This window comes from Parasteatoda tepidariorum, chromosome 8, assembly GCF_982258835.1.
Source record: "Parasteatoda tepidariorum strain Cologne lab strain chromosome 8, Ptep-v5.0, whole genome shotgun sequence".
Lineage (NCBI taxonomy): Eukaryota > Metazoa > Arthropoda > Arachnida > Araneae > Theridiidae > Parasteatoda > Parasteatoda tepidariorum.
This window is the reverse complement of record NC_141762.1, coordinates 103,881,018-103,904,419: the sequence shown is the minus strand read 5'-3', so window position 1 is coordinate 103,904,419 and position 23,402 is coordinate 103,881,018. Positions and strand designations below refer to the sequence as shown.

Sequence of the window (23,402 nt, the reverse complement as noted above, 5' to 3'; positions counted from 1 at the left end):
GACCAGTGAAATTATTCAGTTATTGTTGACTAATGAATAAAAGATACTGAATAAGGAATAATGAATGATTTATTCTTTATTCAAAATATTTCTGGCTAATGAATAAATCTTTATTCATCATTCATTATTCAGATTTTGAATAATTATTCATCATTCTTTATTCATTATTCTGAATGACAAATGCCCATCTCTGATTTTTGACCGCCGAGGACGGGCGGTTTTTCGAGCCCTGTTCGAGATAATTCTTAGTAAAATACATGAGAGTAAAAAGAATAAATTATTTGAACCAACTCAGAATATGGTTTATTTTAACAAATAATGACGCAAAATAAGGTTTATTTTAACTCAGCAAAAACCTTTTAATGTAAACCTAAAAAGGATTGTGATGCGATTTACGTGTAAACCTTCTAACCTTAAAACGAGATCTTTGACAATCTGCTCCATTCTACGCACATTACCCTCATCCCAAACCTTGGAAAACAACCTTCTATATAAAAACCTTAAATCGAGGTCGATTTAGGGTTTCAAGGGTGAAAAAAAAAACATTCCTTGAATAAAGCTAGTCTCAAGACGAAAATAATCTTAAATCTAGGTCATTATTATAAAGTTTCTTTTCGCAAAGTGTGCACAAAGTGTGCAAAGTGTTCACACAATGCAGTTGTGACGTCATCGCTAGTGTGACGTCAACTAAAACGTCATTATGGACCTAAGTGACAATACATTTAAAAAAAATATTTACAAAATAATTTTCAAACCTTTTAGGATGAAAGGTTTGAAACTGCAACATTTTTCCTTCATTGAAAAAAGGTTTTTAGTGCAAACATTTTTGTGACAATAAAAAGAAAATTCCGAGACAAGGTTGACACAAGGTCATACATGATTTCTGGAAAGGTTTAACATTGATTGCAACTGTTTAAATAAAAGCTTGCCTATTACCAAAATTTAATCTGACGGATCTTCTCGATTTTATTCAAATCATTCAACGCTATCAAAATAACAAAACAAATTAAGTTAGACAACATATTAAATTTTAACATTTAGAAAAGTTACTTCATAATAGACACTAATGAATTAACAATAGAAACCAATGAGATAACTTTATTCATTCACTGAAAGCTACCAAAATATCAAAACAAATTAATCCTATGCGTTATACAACGCATTGAATTTCAAATATCTGGAGATGTGACTTAATTATAGAAACTATCTTTGTGATAAACTAACTTAATTTATATGTTTATTAAAATGTTGGGAATATTGTTTAATCAGTCATATGTTTTGCAAATACGATGCTCTAGTCCAGGGATGGGCAAACTTTTTTGGTCGTGGACCAAAAATCTGGAGAAAAAAAATTTGGTGGGCCGAGTAAGAACTTCTAAAATAAAAATTCTAACTTCTGAAATAAAATAAAGTCAATTCATCATTGAACGCATGGCACTTTACATCAACTTTGCATTTTTTGGTTGCCATTTTGGGATTAAAAATGTTTACAAATAACTCAAAAAGGCAGTAGCCATTTCATACATTTAATAATTTCACCATTATTTACAATGACGTTGTATGTGTGCAGCCTTTCCATACGCTGTAAATTATGTTAGAACTCACGCCGGAAGAAAAATCCGCTCGTTGGAACTTAAAATGCGTAGTAAGCCTCATGTGAAGTACAATTCACCTATATTAGATTCCATATGTCTGCTCCTCGAGAAAGACAAATACTAATTGGAGCTAATCTACGGCTATTCTATAAGGGACTTTTGCTTTCAACATTTTATCAATTGAAACTGTTAATACTAACTATTTTAATTAATTTATGTTTTGTAGAACAAAAATAGAGAAAGTAAAAAGTTAAAATTTTGTCCGCGGACCAGATAAAATCTTCCGGCGGGCCACAGTTGGCCCGCGGGCCGTAGTTTGCCCATCCCTGCTCTAGTCCATAATAAAATCAGATACAAAGCAACTTTGGAATAATTTTGAATTCTACCTTTAAATATTATATATTTTAAACTAATCACTATTTGTTATAAATTCTCTTTAATGTTTTTATTGATTTCATTATTACAATATATAACTAAAGTTGTATAAGTAATTATTAAAAAAGTATCTCTAACTTATGAAAACTGTAAAACCTTTTCATTTCCAAATATTTATTTTTCATTGAAAAAAAGTAATAAAATTTGCATTCAAAATAACGGAGCAGAAGAGTTTTTTTTATTTTGAATATTATAATTAAAATGCTTTACTGATTCCGTGTGGCAGAATCACTGGGGATGAATTAGTAAACGATATATATATATATATATATATATATATATATATATATATATATATATATATATATATATATATATATATATATATATAAATAAACTATTAGACACAAGAGTACACGCGATTTAATAAAAAACTGAATTTAGAAATGAAAAATTATTTTTTTATGAAATTTTAACAGTTCTGTAATAAGTTTTTATTAAAAATTCAATTATTAGTTCGCTTAATTTGTGAAATTACTCTTAAATGAACTGATAATACTTTACATAATAATGAGTAAAGTCAATTTTCTTTAATTTTCCGATGAATTCTAAATTTTACCCATTTTTTTAAAAATGACAATAGCGTTTTTGATTATTATTGTTGCCAAAAACCGCAAATGCGGATACGCAGTACTTTAAAATGAGCAATAAAAATCCCCAAAAATCTACGTGGTTTACAATCGATATATTGGAAATTATTGTTACAATTTCCACATGGTTTTTAAAATCTTGATATTTTAATACCCCATTATATATCCGCAAACGCTTTGAAGAGATTCGGTCCGCTCCGAGCTTCTGATTTCAGTCAGTGACGTCACAGCTGCGCATCTTCAACAACTACTGGCTTGAAATTTTACGTATTTTTCCATTGACTATTTTTTGCAGAGTTAACAGTTAATAATTAGTGATGTCAGCAGCCAGTTGTGAATTTCAACTTTTATACTATTTCTTTATAGTAAAAAATACATTAATTTTTTATTAGTGGTACACAGCGTTACGGAAAATTTAGAAAGGGTACACAAAAGTCATAAGTTTAGAAAATAATGCACTACTTAATTAGTAAACGCTTGGAATGTTACTAAAACGGATTTTTACTTGGTTTTTAAAATCTCAATGTTTTAATACGATATTACTTCGTTCGGTGAGCTTCGTATCCTTCATTTGAAAAATCACTTCTTTAAGCACTGTATACCCATAAACCTACGCAGTTTTGTTATACCCACGAATTTCCATAAAGTTTTTAAAATCTTAACTTTTTTTAAATACAACATTGTTTTGGACGGGAAATTTTAAAGCGATGCATTTGAGCTAGCACATTTTGATCAACTCTGTTCGTGACGATTTTTAACTCCACGTGGTTCTATTTTCAACGGTATTGAGATTTAAACATAGTTTTTAAAATTGAGATTTTTTTTTCAGTTCCTACTATCAGTTCGCACTCTCCCTATTATCTAGTTCAAATTTTCAATCGTTCATAAAATATTTTTAATTCATCCACTCAAGTTCAAATACATTTCTTTAAACTTGTAGTGGATAATACTTGATGTTAATACAGTTTTTTCAAATATTAATTCATTAACTAAATTTAATTCATTAATTTTAGTTTGATATGGGAGAAAATGTATTAATTATTTAATAAAAAGTAACTAAAATGAGATCTTTCTTAGTTGACCTAAGAAGGAATTGATTTTAAAAAGTTATTTTAATATCTTCTTATTATATAAAACGCTAATACGTACGTATGTATCAATAAAACCGATGATATTTCTTTTCTCGCGTTGGCAACAGTTTTCATTTTTAATTGATAGGCTTCGGAGCGCAAGAGCACGTAGTGAGCATCATATGACTAATCTATATTATATAAAACGCCAATACGTTTTAATTGATAGGCTTAGGCGCGCAAGAGCGCGTAGTGAGCATCATATGGCTAATCGGGTGAATTCTCACCGAATTATCAAAAAAATTCTCACAAAATTATCTTTATCGAAGCCGATGCTTTACATCCGGCGTTCAGTACTATTTCATATTGTTTTACAACACATGGTTTTAGCCCTCTGGGGGAAAAGACTTTAAAACAAAACTTACAACAGTTACTTTTCTCAACAACTGAAATTTAGAACAGTGTGTTTAAGAAAAATACGTGAACTGTTTGCAATTTCAAATTAATATTGAAATGCACAGGTTTAGAATTTTCTACAGTGAAAAGTTTTCGGAACTTCAGTGTTCAAAAAAGTATACAAAAGCTAGACGTTAAGAACGTATCCAATGAGCGAGCATCGGATTGCGAAGCAATCCGATATGAACTGCGTAAGCAGTTTCGGGGGTTCGCGAGCGCCAGCGAGCAGGGGGCGAAGCCTCCTAGTTATTCAATAAAATACTCTTATAATGTAACCTCTTTTCAATGATTCTGATAAATTGTATGAGGCTTACTATTAAACGCATGTCTTTTCAACGATTCCTTCTTAATAACTTAATCAGTGTTAGTTAAAAAACATAACTATAAAATTTAATAACTCGACTAATAACGTTAGTATGCCCCTTGCATTTTCAAAAACCTACATTTTATAAATGTCCCCTTCTATTATTCTCAACCTTGAGCATTTTTTAGCCCAACCCGGCGTATGAATATTTATTTCAGGATTTGACTCCAAATATTTGCGATACACTTTAAAAGTATTCTCTTTAGCTTAGTTTCTTCATAAATTGCAAAGCTATAAACATTTTGAGGTGGATTTTGTTTCATATAAAACTTATTTGAGTTTATTTAAGACAACAATTACTATCATAAATTGTAAAGAGGTACAAAAAAAATTAAAGTTATGCGTATTTGACCAGTACTTCCTTTCATATTTTTGCTTATTTCTTAACCCTGACTTTTATCAGTTGATAATAATGGACTCAGATTTTTGTTAGACATTTTTTTAAAATAATATTTTGTTAAATTTTAGATATTAAGTATATAATTACATGATTGTAAACACAATATTTTTATGTAATATATATTTATAATTATATAATATTATACTAAATAATTTTATATTATTTTATTACAAAATTTTACCTTCGATCATTTTTTTTTTTTTTTTTTTGTTTTTTTGAAGGGGAGGGGAGATTACTCATTTTGATTACTTAAAGAAAACGTTGCGAACTCTTTAAAAGTATTCAAAATATTTTTTTAAATGAGTTTTTTTTTAAAATTCGAAATAACGGAAATTTGTGCTAGTCATGAAGTTCTTACGCGTAACTACGGCATCACAAACAGCACGAAACATTGATATTGTATTTTGATTCCAGTGTTGCAACGTTGCAGGTAGAGTGAAATTAGTTTACCAAATTCATATACGAAACTTTAGCCTATAAAATGAGCCACACTGTCACTGGTCATCGCAGTAAAAATATTAAAAAAAAGGATGCAAACAGATCAAATTTCATTAAAATGGGTTCAGTAGTTCTAAAGATAATCGATCCAGTCTGAAAATTCTCTTTATTTCTTACACCAGTGATGTCTTAGGCCATATTTTGGATAAACTACTGCAGCATAATTATATGAATTGGGTCTTCTTCATCATGAAGGCCTTCATACTCACTAGACTTGAGCCTTCACTAAAATAGCACTACTTCTGAAACTTTTCACGGGAAAACAGGGACGAAATGACTTTTTCAACGGGAAAACAGGGTCCGTAGCGTTTTTAAAAAGTGCTTCAAGGTGCTTAATTTCGATTTTCGTTTTTTAAAAGCCCTTAAAGGTGCTTTTTGTTATTGGGTGTTTTTAAAAAGTGCTTAATTTTCCCTTTTCGGAAATGAGATTTTTTTTCCTTCCCGATTTTCGCCACGCATTATGCAAAAACGTGGTTTCCACTTGTTCTATTCAACGTTTTCACAAATCATTCAAATACAATGCATTTCGGCATACCATCGCTTCGTAGCGTATGAAAGCGCCAATCATTTTACATGTTTGATGAAATACTTGCAGATCCGCATGTGCATATACTGAGCTGGATTCAGTGGGAATTATTCTTGCACTATCATGTGCTGCATTTTGCAAGATAATCTCAATTTCAGGCTTCATTTTCCTCCCTCTGAAATCGAACCGAAAAATTTCTCTATCTTTTTAGGGTGGCTAATACAGGGTGTTTATAAAGTCCCGGACCCATTTTGGTGTTTAATAACTCATAAAATAATAAAGATAGATTAAAATTAATAACATAAATGGTTAGATAGACTCAAAAAGTTTCATGACCCTTTTCAATGAACTTCCATGTGTGCCCCCTTCGTCACACGGAGAATATCAAGTCGATAGTCAATTTCACGCCAGGTAGCGGCAAGCATGTCGGCATCCACAGAGGCTATTGCGGTTGTAGTTCTGGCTTTTAGGTCACCAATGTTCGACACGATCCTCCTGCAAACATTGTCCTTTATAAATCCCCAAAGAAAAAAGTCCAGCGGCGTTATATCAGGTGACCTGGGTGGCCAAGGAATTGGACCTCCTCGCCCAATCCATCTTCCTGGAAAATGGTAATTCAAAGACCTACGAACGATGATACCCCAATGAGGTGGTGCACTATCTTGTTGCAAAAAGACATGTGGCTGAAGCTCTTCTAGTTGTGGAAATACGAAGTTTTCCAACATATCTGAGTATACGACTGATGAGACCGTCTTTTCTGTAAAAAAGAAAGGCCTAATGACTCAGTCACCTGATATAACGCCGCTGGACTTTTTTCTTTGGGGATTTATAAAGGACAATGTTTGCAGGAGGATCGTGTCGAACATTGATGACCTAAAAGCCAGAACTACAACCGCAATAGCCTCTGTGGATGCCGACATGCTTGCCGCTACCTGGCGTGAAATTGACTATCGACTTGATATTCTCCGTGTGACGAAGGGGGCACACATGGAAGTTCATTGAAAAGGGTCATGAAACTTTTTGAGTCTATCTAACCATTTATGTTATTAATTTTAATCTATCTTTATTATTTTATGAGTTATTAAACACCAAAATGGGTCCGGGACTTTATAAACACCCTGCATAATCGAGAAAAGAGTTCTTTGTCAGAAACTAGTTATTTTATCATGATCTTGTAAAGTATTTGAAAATTATTTTGCATTTTGTTAATGTATATAGTGCTTATTAATGTTTTTGAGTGCTTAAAAGTACTTTAAAGGTGCTTATTTTTGTTGAAAAATTTGGCTACGCACCCTAGAAAACAATTTTATTGAGAATGCTGTAAAACTAGCCTTCAAGACATTTATTGACTTTTGCTTCATTTATTGCCTCCTGGTTTCATTCCACTGCTTTTCCTTTTTTAATAGCTCCACTGATTAATAATAGTATTCATTTAATTAAATAGTAATCAATTAATTAAATAGTAATTAATTAAATAGTGATCAATTGATTTGTAAGCTATCAACTTGTTTTCCTTTTTTCCCCCTACAAATTTCATCCTTTGTCGACCTCAAAGAATTGAGTTTTAAAATAAATACACCTTTCAACTTTAGATAAACAAATTTAAAAGTATAATTCATGAATAAATATATTTTTTCTTGATTCAAGATTATCATTTTTCTGGGACACAACTATCATCAGGTGTTCATGTCATAACATGTTGTCTGAATGGGATTAAAAATAACAGACTATGACATAATTTTTTTTTTAAAAATTGAAACAATAAGTGAAACCACAAGTCTTATCAGTTTAAGTTCTTAATCCTTTTCCACAGAGAGTTACTATTTGGGATATTTGTTTTAAAGAAAATATAAGTAGATTATGAATAAATTAGTTACAAATTACTTTGCCAGATGCCAGAAACAAAAAATATAAATGAGAATTTTTTTTTATTTTTTCCAAAATGATAAAAGCAACGCTCCTCTCTTTTGAATAACATGGTACGAATTTTCAAATTGCACTGATGTAAGAAATTAAGAAGAAATTAAGAGAATTAGCAGACTGGGTCGATTATCTCTAGAACTACAGGACCGATTTTAATGAAATATGATAGGGTAAACTAACCAGTGAAGGAACACTACCCAGTGAAGGAACATTTCATATATATTGATTAAAAATAAGAATTTGAAAGTTTTTCTTTAGATTGATTGGTAACAATAGCTTACTGCCAAACAATTGGAAGTCATCTAGCGATGTTTTGTATTACCTGGTCAAATAGACTTCTCTGGAAAATTTTTCGAATTTGTTATTATCTCTGCAACGCCTTGTTTCTTTGAAAAAATTATAAGGTGAGTGTTTGTATTTATATGTTTGAAGTGGAATTAATTGCATGTAATAGTTTTATTTTTCTCACTGTGAAGAAGAGAATTCAAAATATAGTTATTGAAGTTACGTTTTATTTTTTTAAGCATCATAGCATAATAAAGTACTGAGATAAGGGGGTGATTATTCACTGGATCACCAAACGATGAAAAACCAGTGAAGGAACAAGTGTTCCTTTACTAGGTTTTTTTCTAAGTTAATGAAAATAAAAGATAAACTTTAATTTTCTTGTACCATTAGTGACGTTCCGCATCAAAAGTATGTTAAAAATACGAAAAACAACTTCTAACCAGTGAGGGAACAGGCATGTTCCTTTACTGGGCATAGAAATTCCCAGTGAATGAACAGTATATGTTAATAAGTTGACACTTTAATTTTCAATTCATGATTACAAAAAAAGTTAACATTTTCCAAGTATTTATATGTTATAATTTCAAGAATAGGCTTATTTTTAAATATTTGTATGGCTTATAAATTCATAAAGAGTAACCAAAATTAAGTGTTCCTTTACTGGGTGTTCATTCACTGGTTAGAGCTGTTCCATCACTTGGTCTTCTTACTACTTGTTATTTGAACCTTCAAAACTTTAAATCTATATTATGTAAGTTCTCTACAATTTTATTACGTAATTTGCAATGAGTAACAAATATGTTGACACTGTCATTTAAATAAAATTACGAATTTCTAAATTAATATGATTTTTTAAAAGGCAAGCGAAGCTTAAATGTTCCTTCACTGGTTAGTATACCCTATGTACATACATTGATACAATACGAAACAAATAATCATTCAACACTTGTAACACACACGCATGATAGTGCGTAACACTTGTATATCTGTAAGAGGGATACATAGCCCCTAATAACCCATTTTTTTTTTGTTTATTCTGCAACCGCTGTTTCAATACTTTCGATTCCAACGAGTGTCAACGCATGATCATGCGTGTGTATTACGATTGTTGAATGGTTATTTGTTTTGTATTGTATCAATGAATGTACGCATCAAATTTCATTAAAATCGGTCCAGTAGTTCTAGAGATAATCGACCCAGTCTGCAAATTCTCTCAGTTTCTCACTCCTGTGTATTAAGTGACCTACGCGAACTGATGAACATCTAACAAATATATTTTTTTCTTCTTTTTCATTTGCTCCTCATTTGTCCTTAATTGTCCTTTTCAGTTTCTAAGAATCGTAGGCTTTGAAAATTTCTTTTATACAGTACAGAACCCGTTATCCGGAAATCAGAAAACCGGAAAACCAAAAAACCGGAACGAAATTCGTAAATTTTCCCGCCATTTAAAATTTTTTTTTTTTTTCTCATAAGATTTTAGGAATTTTCTTTCTTTTTGGAAAGATGTTTACCTCACTATCATTTTGGAAATAATCATTAGTGTATTACTTCGTTTTTTCTTCTTTTTAAGATTATTTCCAAATATTTTTTTTAGTTGGGTTTAACAATAAAAAAACGGCTTTTTGTAATGATTCAGAAAACCGGAAAAATCAGTTATCCGGAATAGCGATGGTCCCGATCGTTCCGGATAATCGGTTCCCTACTGTACTATAATTCATGAGTTTTTAATTTTCTGTCTGTTTGTCTGAGCTTTTAATTGGTTTAAATTGCATATGTCCGTAAATTTTGCTTTCACCATTTCAAAAACAACACATGTAACGTTTATGGCTACTTATGTCAACATCAGACACAAGAGCATTACGAAGCTAAACAGAAATGTTTTGAATTCTAGCTATTAAAAAACTGGTTCAAATATTAATTAATGAAAAATTTTATTTCTCAATGAAATAGTGATATAAATTCTGCTCTTTAAAAATTATTGATGTTGTATTGTCTTCCGTCACTGAACCCGAGTAAGGATTTAAAATATTTACGGACAATAGGATTTTTAATTGATGATAATTTTCCTGTAATATGACGAATATATGCCGATAAGTTCCGATTTCCAGAAAATGATTGAAACTTGCATTTTTATCCCACATACATCTCTGATAGAGATTTAAAATTTTTATGGACAATTAGACATTTAACTGACGATAAATTCCCTGTAAAATGACGATTATATGCCGATAAGTTCCGATTTCCAGGTGTACGGTCCCGTGATAGCTCAATAGTTAAAATTGAAGGTAATGCGGACTGTATGTAATAATTAACAAATATTTATTTAACAAAGGTAATAGATTAGTTCACGCGTGAACTTACATTAGAGAGCGACCATACGCTCTTAACAATTCAATCAACAAGAACAAGAGTGAGTAAGTAGATCAAAGGGTTATATTATGATGAAAGCTGGCTGGCGACATACAATCTCGCCAAACGGTAATTCAACACCAAACACCAGGAAAAGATTGAAACTTGCTCTGTTATCAAGCACGGAGCTCCAATAGAAATGTCAAAAGAATTTCGGATAATTAATTTTTATTAATAATAAACTTTCAGTAACATCGCGATTACTTTTAGGTCGAAAAATTCTGATTTCTGGGAAAGGATTGGAACTTGCATTGCTATTCAGCATATAGTTACAGTAGAGATTTAAAATATTTGCAGACAATTAGAGTTTTAATTGATGATAAATGTCCTGCAACATGACGTTAACAGGCCGAAGGAATCTTATTTTAAATAAAGACTTGCATAGTTATTCCTCACGGAGCTGAAGTTAAAATTTAAGCACTCTAGCCAGCCGGGCAGTGATTACAATTGACTTTAAAGGAATTTTATTTAAAATTACCAATAATTTTTTCTTGTAGGGGGTCAGGTGTAGAGCCAGACTTGAATTGTTATAAGGCCTGGAGTTTTAATAGAAATTTATGTTCTTCGGCTGGTTGGTGAGTAGTCAAACTTTTTGATTGCATTATTCTCGTTACAGACACAAAAACAATAATAAAATTGTTATAAATGTGTACTTATTTTTTTTCCATTATTGAGGTTTCATGAAAAATCATGTAAAATGAAGAGGGGGAAGAATGTTTCGTTCGAAAGGTATTTATTTATTTAAAAGAAAAAGAGAAAAAAAATTGAATTGTGATGGTTTTGGATTAATATTTGATATGTGAGGCAAAAATCAGCTCGATCTACTTTTGTATCTCTCGTTTTCTCAAAATTAGCATTTTTTGTTACTTTTTTGAACATTTTTCAATGAATATCCTTTTTTATTACACTTTATCGCCTTGTTTAATTTCGACTTTACAAACTATTAAAATATTAAAAATAAACAATAATAAACTAAGAGAAAACAAAATAGATACTCAAAAATATAAACTAAAATTAGTTTTAATGTTTCTATAAGAATTTGAATATTTTTTATTAATTTATAAAAGAAACTTCTTCAAAGAAACAAGGTAGGTATTTAAGACTTCTTTAAAACTGTAGAAAAACTAATTAAATTTAATTTCAACTAAATTCCAACTCCCATACTACGAACTTCAATTTAAGAATTAAAAATAAAACTTTAGTTTTATGAGAATACCATAATTTTAATGCATTATAATCTTATTACATTGATGTTATTGACAAAAACTAACTATAGAATGACGTTAATTACATTTTACGTCATTCTATTAGTTATTATATAGTTATAATAAGACAATTGTACAGTTAAAAATAAAAAATGAAACTTTAGTCTTATGAGAATACCATAATGTTAATGCATTATAATGTTATTCCATTGATGTTACTGACAAAAAATAACTATAGAATGACGTTAATGACATTTTACGTCCTTCTATTATTTATTATATTATATAGTTATAATAAGACGATTGTACAGTTAAAAATAAAAAATGAAACTTTAGTTTCATGAGAATACCATAATTTTAATGCATTATAATCTTATTACATTGATGTTATTGACAAAAACTAACTATAGAATGACGTTAATTACATTTTACGTCATTCTATTAGTTATTATATAGTTATAATAAGACAATTGTACAGTTAAAAATAAAAAATTAAACTTTAGTCTTATGAGAATACCATAATGTTAATGCATTATAATCTTATTCCATTGATGTTACTGACAAAAAATAACTATAGAATGACGTTAATTACATTTTACGTCATTCTATTAGTTATTATATAGTTATAATAAGACAATTGTACAGTTAAAAATAAAAAAATAGAACATTAGTTTTATGAGAATCCATAATGTTAATGCATTATAATCTTATTCCATTGATGTTATTGACAAAAACTAACTATAGAATGACGTTAATTACATTTTACGTCATTCTATTAGTTAACAATAGTTAATAGCAGTTAGTTAATAGCAGTTAGTTATCAATAGTAGTTAACAATAGAAAGACGTTCATTAAATTTTTAATTTGGAATTTTCTGTGAAATCTGTATTGATAATTATTCAAGTTTGAGAAGTTGAAAAATAAAAAGCTTGATCACGAAAACTAGTTAAATATTTAAGTCTGTAAAGTTGAAAATTATAAAAAAATGATTTCATAAGTATTAAATGACTTTCTAAATGTTTTTTTCCAAATCAAAACAGGAATAAAAAAAAAACATTTTTTTCCCCATTTTATATCACTCAGTTATTATATTCCCACTCCACTTCAGTTTCCTACTCTAATTATCTGGAATCGGAGTTATTGAATTTATCTCCCATCCAATGATATTTTGAGATCGATACCAATGATGTGCTGGGGGTATTCAATTCGATCTCAGAATTTTTCTCAAGACATAAAAGAACGATCAACGGCAAACTTTTCGTTCATCTTCTGGACGACTCACTTCGTCATCTGACAAATTAGAGAACAGCGTCAATTTTTAAAAAAAATAGTAAATTATTAAAGTCATAGTTTACACCATTCACAGCCACCAAGTATGACAGGTATAACAAGTCTTATCATCTCCCTCAGCCGCCAGCTATGCATCATTTATTTTTCAGTCATCGATTTCGCCTAACGAAGCTTGCAGTCGAGATTCTTTCGAGGGTGGTGTAAGTCACATTCTCATAAGAACAAAAAAGTGATTGCGAATTTATCTTTTAACGTCCGGGACAATACAAATCAAGCCTTTTTGTATTTATTATTTAAAAAAAATTTTATTGATTATCGTTCGAAGATAAGCTCCATCTCCCTATTTTGATGCTGTCTTTAAATCTTTTTTTTTCCTCTTTCGAAATTAAAACATTCTAAAATTAATTTAGAATCCATGCATTTTAATTCTACTTTTATTCTTTAAGGATTTTCTGTTTGCAACAAATTAATTTGTTTTTCAAATATGCATATATCTACATGTATATGTATATATATATATACCGAAGAGCCATTACATTATGACCACACTCCATCTACAACAAAAGGCTCGCCCAGGTTTTCATGGTTTCTTGCCCAGGAACAATGTTTTCATGGGGCACATTAGGACCCATAATCCTCATAGAACAATCGCTGACGTCTGTAAGCTACTTGAACATAGTTGCAGACCAGGTTCACCCATTCATGGCAACAGTTTTTCCAGCGGGGGATGGTGTTTACCAGCAAGATAATGCACCATGTCATAAGGGTTGAATCGTCATGGATTGGTTCGAGGAACATTCCAGCGTCGTTCAAGTCATATCTTGGTCCCCAAATTCACCTGACCTTAATACAATAGAGCATTTGTGGTCCTACTTGGAAAACCAAATTCGTACTGCCACGTTACCCCCTCGCAGTGTGAGGGAATTGCAGGACCAGTGGGTGAGCGCTTGGTACCAGATACCTCAGACTACCTATCAGCACCTTGTAGAATCAATGCCACTGAGGGTGCTAGCAGTTTTGAGGGTTAAAGGTGGTCCTACATGTTATTAGCAGGGTGGCCATAATGGAATGGCTTTTCAGTGTATATATATATTGAAAGAGGTATTTCTTGCCCTTGAGGTATATATATATATATATATATATATATATATATATATATATATATATATATATATATAAAATTCTAACTGATTCATGTTTACTCGTCTGACATTGCTATATAGACAAGTGAGGTATTGATTCTAATGTATGTTTTAAGCGATCTGCAGTTCACTAACGATTTGAAAGCTATAAAAGGAGAAAAAGAAGTTGCATTTAAATACAGAAAATGAATTGAAGAGATAATTACCAAGTGTGAGCTTCTCTCCTGAGTCTGGAGGAAGAGTGAATCCCAGTAGTGCCATCGAAGAGATGAGAACACATGGAATGATTAGATTGAATCCATAGTAGAGGGTCCTCCGCCTGATGTGAATGTAAAAGGTGATGTCCACGTAAGGCTCTGGGCAGCAAGCATAAATTATCTCGTTGCGCTTGCCTGGAAGTTCTGCAAAGAAAGCAATTCAAATGTATGCTGGACAGTTAGTAAAATGATATATATATATTTCATTTTCTAACCGTCATTAAACAGCAGACCTAATTTTTGTGTTTAAGCCTACCAATGTTCAACTCCGCAGCCTTGTCATTTCGAACACAATCCAGAAGACAAGGAAACTCCTGGATCAAGTTTTGGGAGAAATTTGCCTTTGTGGTGAACTTTTGAAGAAATTAACCCGTATTTGCGCTACATGGAGAGGAAGACCACGAGAACTTCCCACGGTAAGCCTGAAAGCATTCGTAGAAGCAGAATTTGATACGATCAGCCATCGCTATGATTTGAACCCGGTTCACCTCATTAGAGGGCGAACGCTCAATCCCCTGAGCAATCGCGACTCAGAAAACGTTAAGTTGCCGATGAAAAATTAAAACAAAAAAAACTTAATTAGCCTTGAGAGAAATAGAAAATTAAAAAGATTATAATAACTAGAAAAACCGCCGTGACCTAGAGAAACAAATAAAGGCAAAATGCATTACCTCCAGCTATGGGAGGAACTGGTGTCGGCAACAAGCGAACCCATGATTCGTCTACCACTGAGGATATTTTACGTCAGCACTGTGGTTGCTGCAAACCGGAAGCGGATTCGTATCGATCAGCCATCGCTGGGATTCGAACCCGGTTCACCTTATTGGAAGGCGAACGTTGTATCCGCTTAGTTATAGTGGCTCAAGACATTCTTTTCGTAATTATTAATTTAATGAGCGAAGATTAAGATTTTATGTAGTGCGTTTAACAATTTGGCTAGGCACTGTATGTAACATAAAATTATGACTTGATTCTTAAAACTGTCCCTAAAGCCATTTATGAATCGAAACAATATTTGAATTAAATTCTTTTTCTTGTTTTAGTCATCCATAATAAGCTGAATTAGTAAATTAGTTTTTATTCAATAAAAATATCTCTCGAATTGACTCATTTGTAAAAGCTCAGAGGGCTATCTTTAGGTTAGAACTTCGTTTAATTCTCCTTTCCAAACGTTACATAAACGTGAATTGGTTTAAAACATTTGTTACTAAATATTATAGGAATGCGCAGCAGTCCGCTTTGGAACGTAAGTTGGATGCGAAGTTGAATATTAGTTTTCAAATAGTGTTTGAATATGGAGTTGCTTGAATTTCACGTTTAGACGCTGTAAATGCGAAGTTTCTAAATATTCGTTAAATAAGCATTGCGAAGCTATTTTCCTTTCGTTGCTAAACATTTTTTATATGTAAAAGTGAATCAACATTAAGGATTAAAATGTGTTTGAATTTGAAGCAGTATGACACTCACTGTTGAATATGTTTGAATATGAAACATTGTTTGAAATGAAGTTCAGCTTTCACTTCGAAACATTGTTTCCCCTGTCACTGTAGAACATTGTTTGAATGTAAAATTCTTCAAATTTAATATAAAAAATTGTTTGAAAGTGATGTTCTTGAGATACAATATGAAACAATGTTTGAATATGAAACATTGTTTGAAATGAAGTTCAGCTTTCACTTCGAAACATTGTTTCCCCTGTCACTGTAGAACATTGTTTGAATGTAAAATTCTTCAAATTTAATATAAAAAATTGTTTGAAAGTGATGTTCTTGAGATACAATATGAAACAATGTTTGAATACGAAGCATTGTTTGAAATGAAGTTCAGCTTTCACTATGGAACATTGTTTCACCTGTCACTGTAAAACATTGTTTGAATGCTAAATTTTTCAAATTTAATATAAAAAATTTTTTGAAGGTGATGTTCTTGAGGTACACTATAAAACAACGTTTAAATATTGTTTGAATACTATTGGTTAAATATTGAATGTTTGAATATAGTTATTTGGCTCGAATTTTTAAGAAATTTTTTTACAAAAGAATTTTTTATATCAAAAATATATATTCTCTAGAAAATTTAATGCTTTCTAGAGAATATATATATTTTTATAATATTTTTATTTCGGAATATAATATATAACATATTTTTATAATATTTTTATTTCGGAATATAATATATAACATATTTTTCGAATATATATTCGAAATATATATATTTTTATAATATGTATATTTCGTAATACAATCTAAAAATTTCAAGAAAATCTGTTGAATATCTTAAGTTATTTGGCCCACACAAATCTATATTGTAAAAAATCTTCAGTATATATTTTGAAGATTTTCTTCAAATTATCTTAAGAATTTCTTCAGATTATATTCTTAAGAATATCTGAAGTTATTTGGCCTACATCAGTGTTTCTCAAACTTATGACTTTTGTCAACCCTTTCAAAATTTCTCGTAACGCGGTGTACCACCAATAGGAAAATGAATGTATTTTTTTACTATAAAAAAATTCATAAGTTAAAAACCACAACTGATTTTTAACTTATGCAATTTTTTAACTTTTGCAATCTGTTAACTCTGCAAAATATAGCCAATCGAAAAATACGTAATTGTAAATTTTCATGGCTAGCTTTGTTTTTAAATTTTTTTTTTGAACTTTTCGTTTGTTGCAACATATTTCACATAAGAACGCGTACCCCCGCTAAACTGTTCCACGCTTTGGGAAACACTGGCCTACATGAACCTTAATCTTAAGAAAATTTTCAGATTATATTCCGAAGATTTGCTTCATATTATTTCCTTAAGATTTTCTGACAATATTCTTAAGAAAATCTTAAGAATTAGTGGGCCAAATAACTTAAGATTTTTTTTTAAGTATTTCTTGAGATTCTTTTTAGTTGGGTGGTTCGAAATATTGTTTGATGTATTTACCGAGAAGTTCCCATTCTCCGTTTGTGATATAAGTAGAGAGGTCACCTCCATTCTCTGAGGAGAGACGGAGATCTATCTGGTTGCCATCGTATGTCCAGGATCCAAATTTCATGTTGCACCTCTGGTCATCGAAGGGAAACCACGTGATGTCTATCTTGCAGGTACTCTTGAATATCCCAGGGGGAATGTAAGTGCAGCTGCCATTGCTCCGAACAACAACGTTCGTGTGGTAGGTGCCGTCGAACTTCTCGTCTGCGCTGCAACAAACATCACACTTTAAATCCTCGATTATTATGAGGAAGTGAAGTTACTAAAATTAATTTTTTGCTCACGGCTGGTACAACATGTGGACCACAGGTGATGGTACAGTATAGTACACCGTAAGCAAAGGGTTAAAGTGAACAATACAACCCAAGTAGCACAATTCACAAAAACGATATCGTAAAAACTTAGCTTTGAACATTGTACAATATCGTAGCGAAACATTGCACTATATAAAAATATACCCCTTTTGTAACGTATATTCAATATCGCGAAACAATATTGTTCGATATTTTAAAAACGTTGGGGAACGTCGATCGATATCTCTCAGCATTTCAGATATCTCTGAATTTATTTTTTGGAATTATAACAATTTGACGTCATTTTTTGTCTTTTAAATGATTGATTTAAGAACACAATAAAGTTAAAAATGAAAAGTTTAACTAACAGACTTTAAATGTGAAATCGTACAATATCGTACACACAATGTCGATTTTCGCCAATATTGACAATGTCGGTCGATGTAGACTAAAGCTGTTCCAATATCCCTGTGCTACTTGGGAAGTTGGATAGCAGGAAAAAGATGGTTAGCAGCTCGGGGAAGGGAGAGCTTGAAAATGGATGACTGATTAAATGAGACATTTTTAATTAACTGTTTCATTTTTAATAGACCTCATCAAAATCTTGCTCATAAAGTTGCAACAGACTTGATATAGATCAGTGCTTCCCAACTGGAAAATAATTCTTTTGTGATCTTTTTCTGCGCTACGTTGTGTAACTTAAAAGTTCTCTGTGACCCCGGGGTGAATCACAAGCTATCCGTTGAGAGCGATTTGGGACATAGAGTTATCACAAAATAAAACTTAATGGGATTATTTCCTTTGTTGTCCGTGCATTTTTACTTCCCGGAAAAATCACGTGGTAGGATCCAGTTTTACCTCATTCATTTCCATATAATTTTTGGTTGTCATCAGCATAAAATTAATAAAAGTCATAAAGGTGCTGTTTTCCTATAAATATTTTGTAACCCTCTCCAGAGGATCCCAGCTCATGTTGAAATCGTGGGGAACGAATGCGTAGATGCCCTTGCAAAGGAAGCACGCGACGAAGATCAACCTTGAGCTGTCACCTGTGCAGATGCTGTCGCCAGGTGAAGGATATACAACCAGATTTTTAGCGAGGCAACAATCTCCGAATCTAAACTGCCCAAGAAATCATTCCTCTACAATAGCTGGCTACGTACTAGACATTTCAAAGGAATGAAGATCTCACGCACCAATATAAAATCCTATCCCATCTGCAAGTACTGTCCTCATTTGCAACTAGAGACCATGTTTTTGACCGTCATGCTATTATCAGCTCCCTCTATCAACTTGGAGCACCCCCATCGATATTCTCCATGGCCATCGCGCTCCAGGACTTGCAAATCTTGTTCTCAAGAGTTTTGAAGGATTCTAATCTTTGCACTAGCACTGTATGCATAGACACGACAACAATAACAACATCCCTAATTTAAAGTCATTTTCCTTTACTGTTATTATTACGCTTTTAATTCAAGAATTTAACACTAAGAGAATTGTTGTTTTATTTATTATTATTAACATAATGCAGTTCTGCGCTATATTTTAAGATAAAGTTATTTAGAAAGGTGGTCTAATCTTATAAACCATTTTACAATTATTATTTTTGCGCAAGTAACATTAATATATTGTTATTAATTACGGTTAAAGAGTTGTGTTTAATGATTCAGAACTTAACGATCAACTTCATGCACATTAAGATGTGAGCAAAAATAGTATTTAATATATCCGCTCATTTGATAAGCGAAAATATTAACAGGGTGCGTAGCCAAATTATTCAACAAAAAATAAGCACTTTTCAAGCACTCAAAAAATATTTTTAAGCACTTTAAAAAAATATCATAATTAGGCAGGGTTGGAAAGTTTTTGACAATTGACGGTTTCGGTTTTATCTTGATATAACAGTCATGTTAAAAAAAACTTTTTGGCATTGTTTTTAACAATTGTCAAATATCATGAAATTTTGAATCATGTAAAGCAAATGGCGTTTTCTTACGCTACGGACAGACAATACGCCGAAATAGATTGGGGTTGAATTAATTGTGAAAACGTTTAATAGAACAATGTGGACTGTGTCTTTTTGCATAATTCGAAGTGAAAATCAACATAGTAAAGGAAAAATCTCATTTTGAAAAAGCGAAAAGTAAGCACTTTTTAAAAACACGCAATGAAAAAAGCACCTTTAAGGCCTTTTAAAAAACGAAAATAAATAAGCACCTTTAAGCACTTTTTACGCACCCTGATTAAGTTATAGTTGCGAACTCAAATTTGTTATAACAATATGAAATGTTACTTTAAAAAATTATTACTTGTAAGAATTACTTCTGTTCACCAATAGATTTAAATATTTATAATACTGATAGAAAATAATATTTGGACGAGGGAAGTGGAGGTATAAGAGTAAGCAAACAGGATTCCTTTGTAGAAAATGTTTTTGATAGATGGCGGCCATTTTGGAAAGTTAGGTGATTCCCCTCAAGTTCTTAGATCACTTTTGACATGTTTAGATAACATCTGATTCTTGATATGATTATATTTCAAGTAAAATGAGTAAGAATTAAGTAAATTTGATTCTTTAGATCACTTTAAAGATCTATATACTTGTTATTTGTTGTAATTATTTCAACTTTGTCCGTTCAACGAGAACTGAGAGTGGAAGTAAACAAAAGGGTTGCTGTTTGATCGCCAACGTTTGCCACTTTAACGGTTTCTTCGCTGAATGGGCGATTTCATTTTAATCGACAGAGCTTTCGCTTTTATAGAAAAACGAAAACGATGTTTGGTTTTTGATACCTTAAAATTAGATAAGAAAGTGCAAAATTAAAATATTTTCATGAAAATACGTTTCTAAGTGTTTCAGTAAACACATAATTTTATTTTAAGAATAGTTTTAATATATATTTATCTTTCTTTAAGTTTTGATTAAATTAGTTTTAATATATTTTGCATAAATATTTATGAAAAACATAACTTTTATAATTCCATCGTAAAAGTCGTATAGAATTGAAAGTTATGTTAAAAAATTTAAAAAAATACTCTTTTATTTTCATAATTAATTTTTTTTTTAAAATTTATTAGAAGTTAAATAATATTTTAAATAGTTTTATGTTTCACCGATTGATTTAAAAATATATTAGAAGGAACTGCATTTATTTGTATTTTTAAATTGTTAATTATCTTTATTTTTCTAAGGGAAGTATTACGAAAATGATTACACTAAAAGAAACTTGGAACTTTTTTATATGTCTCACAAAAACTTTTGTTAAGAAAAATATACCCACTTAACCTATAAAAAAAAGCAGTTTGTAAACCTCGAATTCAATAGGTTTTTGAAAAAATAGAATCAAGTGTCAAAATTATTTAATTTTACGTAACATTTGAATTTCTGTACTTAATTAGCAACTGTACCGAAAACGAAAATAATTATATTAAACTACTCAGAAAAGAACAAAATTTTAAGAATTACTGTATTAATGATCAATTAATCATGGATAATAACGAATAATTATAACATTAAAAAGTAAAAATGAATCCTCGTCGTTTGAATTGATATTTATTTTGAATGCACTTCCGTTTTATAAATGTTCAATATTATTTCTTTCTCAGCTTTACTTATGTAAGATTTCTTCTGTCGTTTTTTAGGAGGACTTAAATCCATCGCTTTATTTTCCATATTACTCATGAAACACTTACAAAAAGACACCACGGTGAAACAAACAACCCTCTAAAAATAAGAGTTTTTGCTTGTGATAGGCGCTATTTGTCATTATTCCGGCGCCAAGTAGACAGCTGTATTGCGCCAAATAGCACGCCGCTTTGTTTACTTTCGCTATCAGTTCTCGTTGAACAGACTATAGTAGAAAAACTGTTTTCTGCCAAGAAATGACAATTATTGGGAATCAATCATCGGGGTTGGTGAGCGGCAGCGAACAGGGGGCTTAGCTCCCCTATTTAACTTTTTAAAAAAATCAGCCAATTGTCAGATAATTATTTTTATTTATGTTTCAAACATTTACATTGTCAAATGAAATAATGGTTTTATTCAATTCCTACCACTAGATTACACTCTCCCTATTATCTTGTTCAAATTTCCAATTGTTAATAAAATACTTTTTATTTATCCACTCAAACTTAAATACATTTTTTAAAACTTGATGTTCAGGCAGTTTTTTCGAATATTAATTCATTCATTAAATAGGGACATGCCAAAAACGAAATGGAATTTTCTAATTTTTAAAGCGTTAGTCATTGTTTCAAATTTTACTGTAAGTGATTCAGTGTTTTACATATTTTAAAAATAACATCAATGATAATTTCTAATTTATACCTCTATTTCAGGGGTCGCCAAACTTTTTTGATTATCGACCCCTATATAATTTTTCGAAATCTCCATCGACCCCCGCAAAAGTAATTTTCTGTTAATTAAAATAAAACGCTATTAGATACTATGTTTGTACATTTATTTTATGATTTTAAACATTTATTAAAGTAATAGTACATTATGTAACAATAGTTTTATGAAAAATACATTAATATTGAAATTTAAATACCTTATTATTAAATAATAAGTAATTATGCATAAGTAGATATAATAAGTAAAGTAACTAAAGATTTACTGCTTCTTGATCAATGAGATGGGTGTGCCTGGTGTTTTTTTGCAAGGTTCGCTATACTGGGTTCAAAATGGGTCAATTTTAATTTTCGTCAAAATTGGTCAATTTTGTAATTTTCGTAAAAAAATACAAAGTGTGCTATAGTTTTGTCGCGGGCTGTACTAATCCATATTATTAATGCTTACCTTCTTTTTTGTGCATTGATAATTAAAATTGATATCTAAACCAAACGAATGGTTTTATCGAAACAATAACTAATTATCCAAAACTATAAAAGTTTTAATAATGACACTGCAAATATTCAACACAGTTTGCAAAGATAGCTGAAACTGAGTATGATATTTGCATTTGTAACGTCAATGCTCGTCACACGTGACATTTGGACAAGCGCATATACGCATATGACTTATAAACTGCGCTGAGTTCGTGCCACTGAGCGGTGGTACGTACATACTTGTTTCACCCCAATAAATATACGTTTATTAATTTATGTTTTATAAAGAAACTGATATTGAGTCAATTATAAAAAAAAATTCACAAATTTTACATATTTAATTAGGTATGTGTGATTTGCGTATTGAGAACTGTTTCTTTTTTCGACCCACAATTGACCCTTCCGATTCGGATCGACCCCCATTCGCCCCCCTGTCTCAGATCGACCCCTGCTTTTGTTAAATAGACCCTTGGGGGTCTATATAGACCACTTTGGCGACCTCTGCTCTATTTGAAGAAAAAATAGTTTATTGCGCACGTTCAAATATTTAATTATATTATATTCGCTGCGTCAGATAAATTCATTAAAGAACATGACGTGGCAGCACGTGTGTTCCACGTCACCCAATTTATCCTTTTATAGTTGTCTAACACAACGGGTTTTTTTTTCAATTCCTACCATTAGTTCACACTCTCCCCCTATATATTTATATATCTTGTTCAAATTTTAAATCGTTCGTAAAATAATTTTTTTTCCTCCATTCAAGTTCAAATTCATTTCTTTAAATTTGTAGTGGATGACCACTTGATGTTAATACAGTTTTTTTTTCTTCAAATATTATACAGTCAAACC

The 23,402-nt window shown here is 31.0% G+C and overlaps 1 protein-coding gene across 1 annotated transcript in view; it reads right to left on the bottom strand.

Annotated features, from left to right (window-relative positions):
• The window catches only part of LOC147806596 (neuronal acetylcholine receptor subunit alpha-7-like), a 95,911-nt gene that overhangs the window by 23,648 nt on the left and 48,861 nt on the right, over window positions 1-23,402 (bottom strand). Inside the window, exons 4-5 of the mRNA XM_087169541.1 lie at window positions 17,383-17,639; window positions 14,398-14,592 (exon numbers count right to left, since the gene is read on the bottom strand). Coding sequence (XP_087025667.1) covers window positions 14,398-14,592; window positions 17,383-17,639 — 452 coding nt within the window. The remainder of the gene's footprint in view (window positions 1-14,397; window positions 14,593-17,382; window positions 17,640-23,402) is intronic.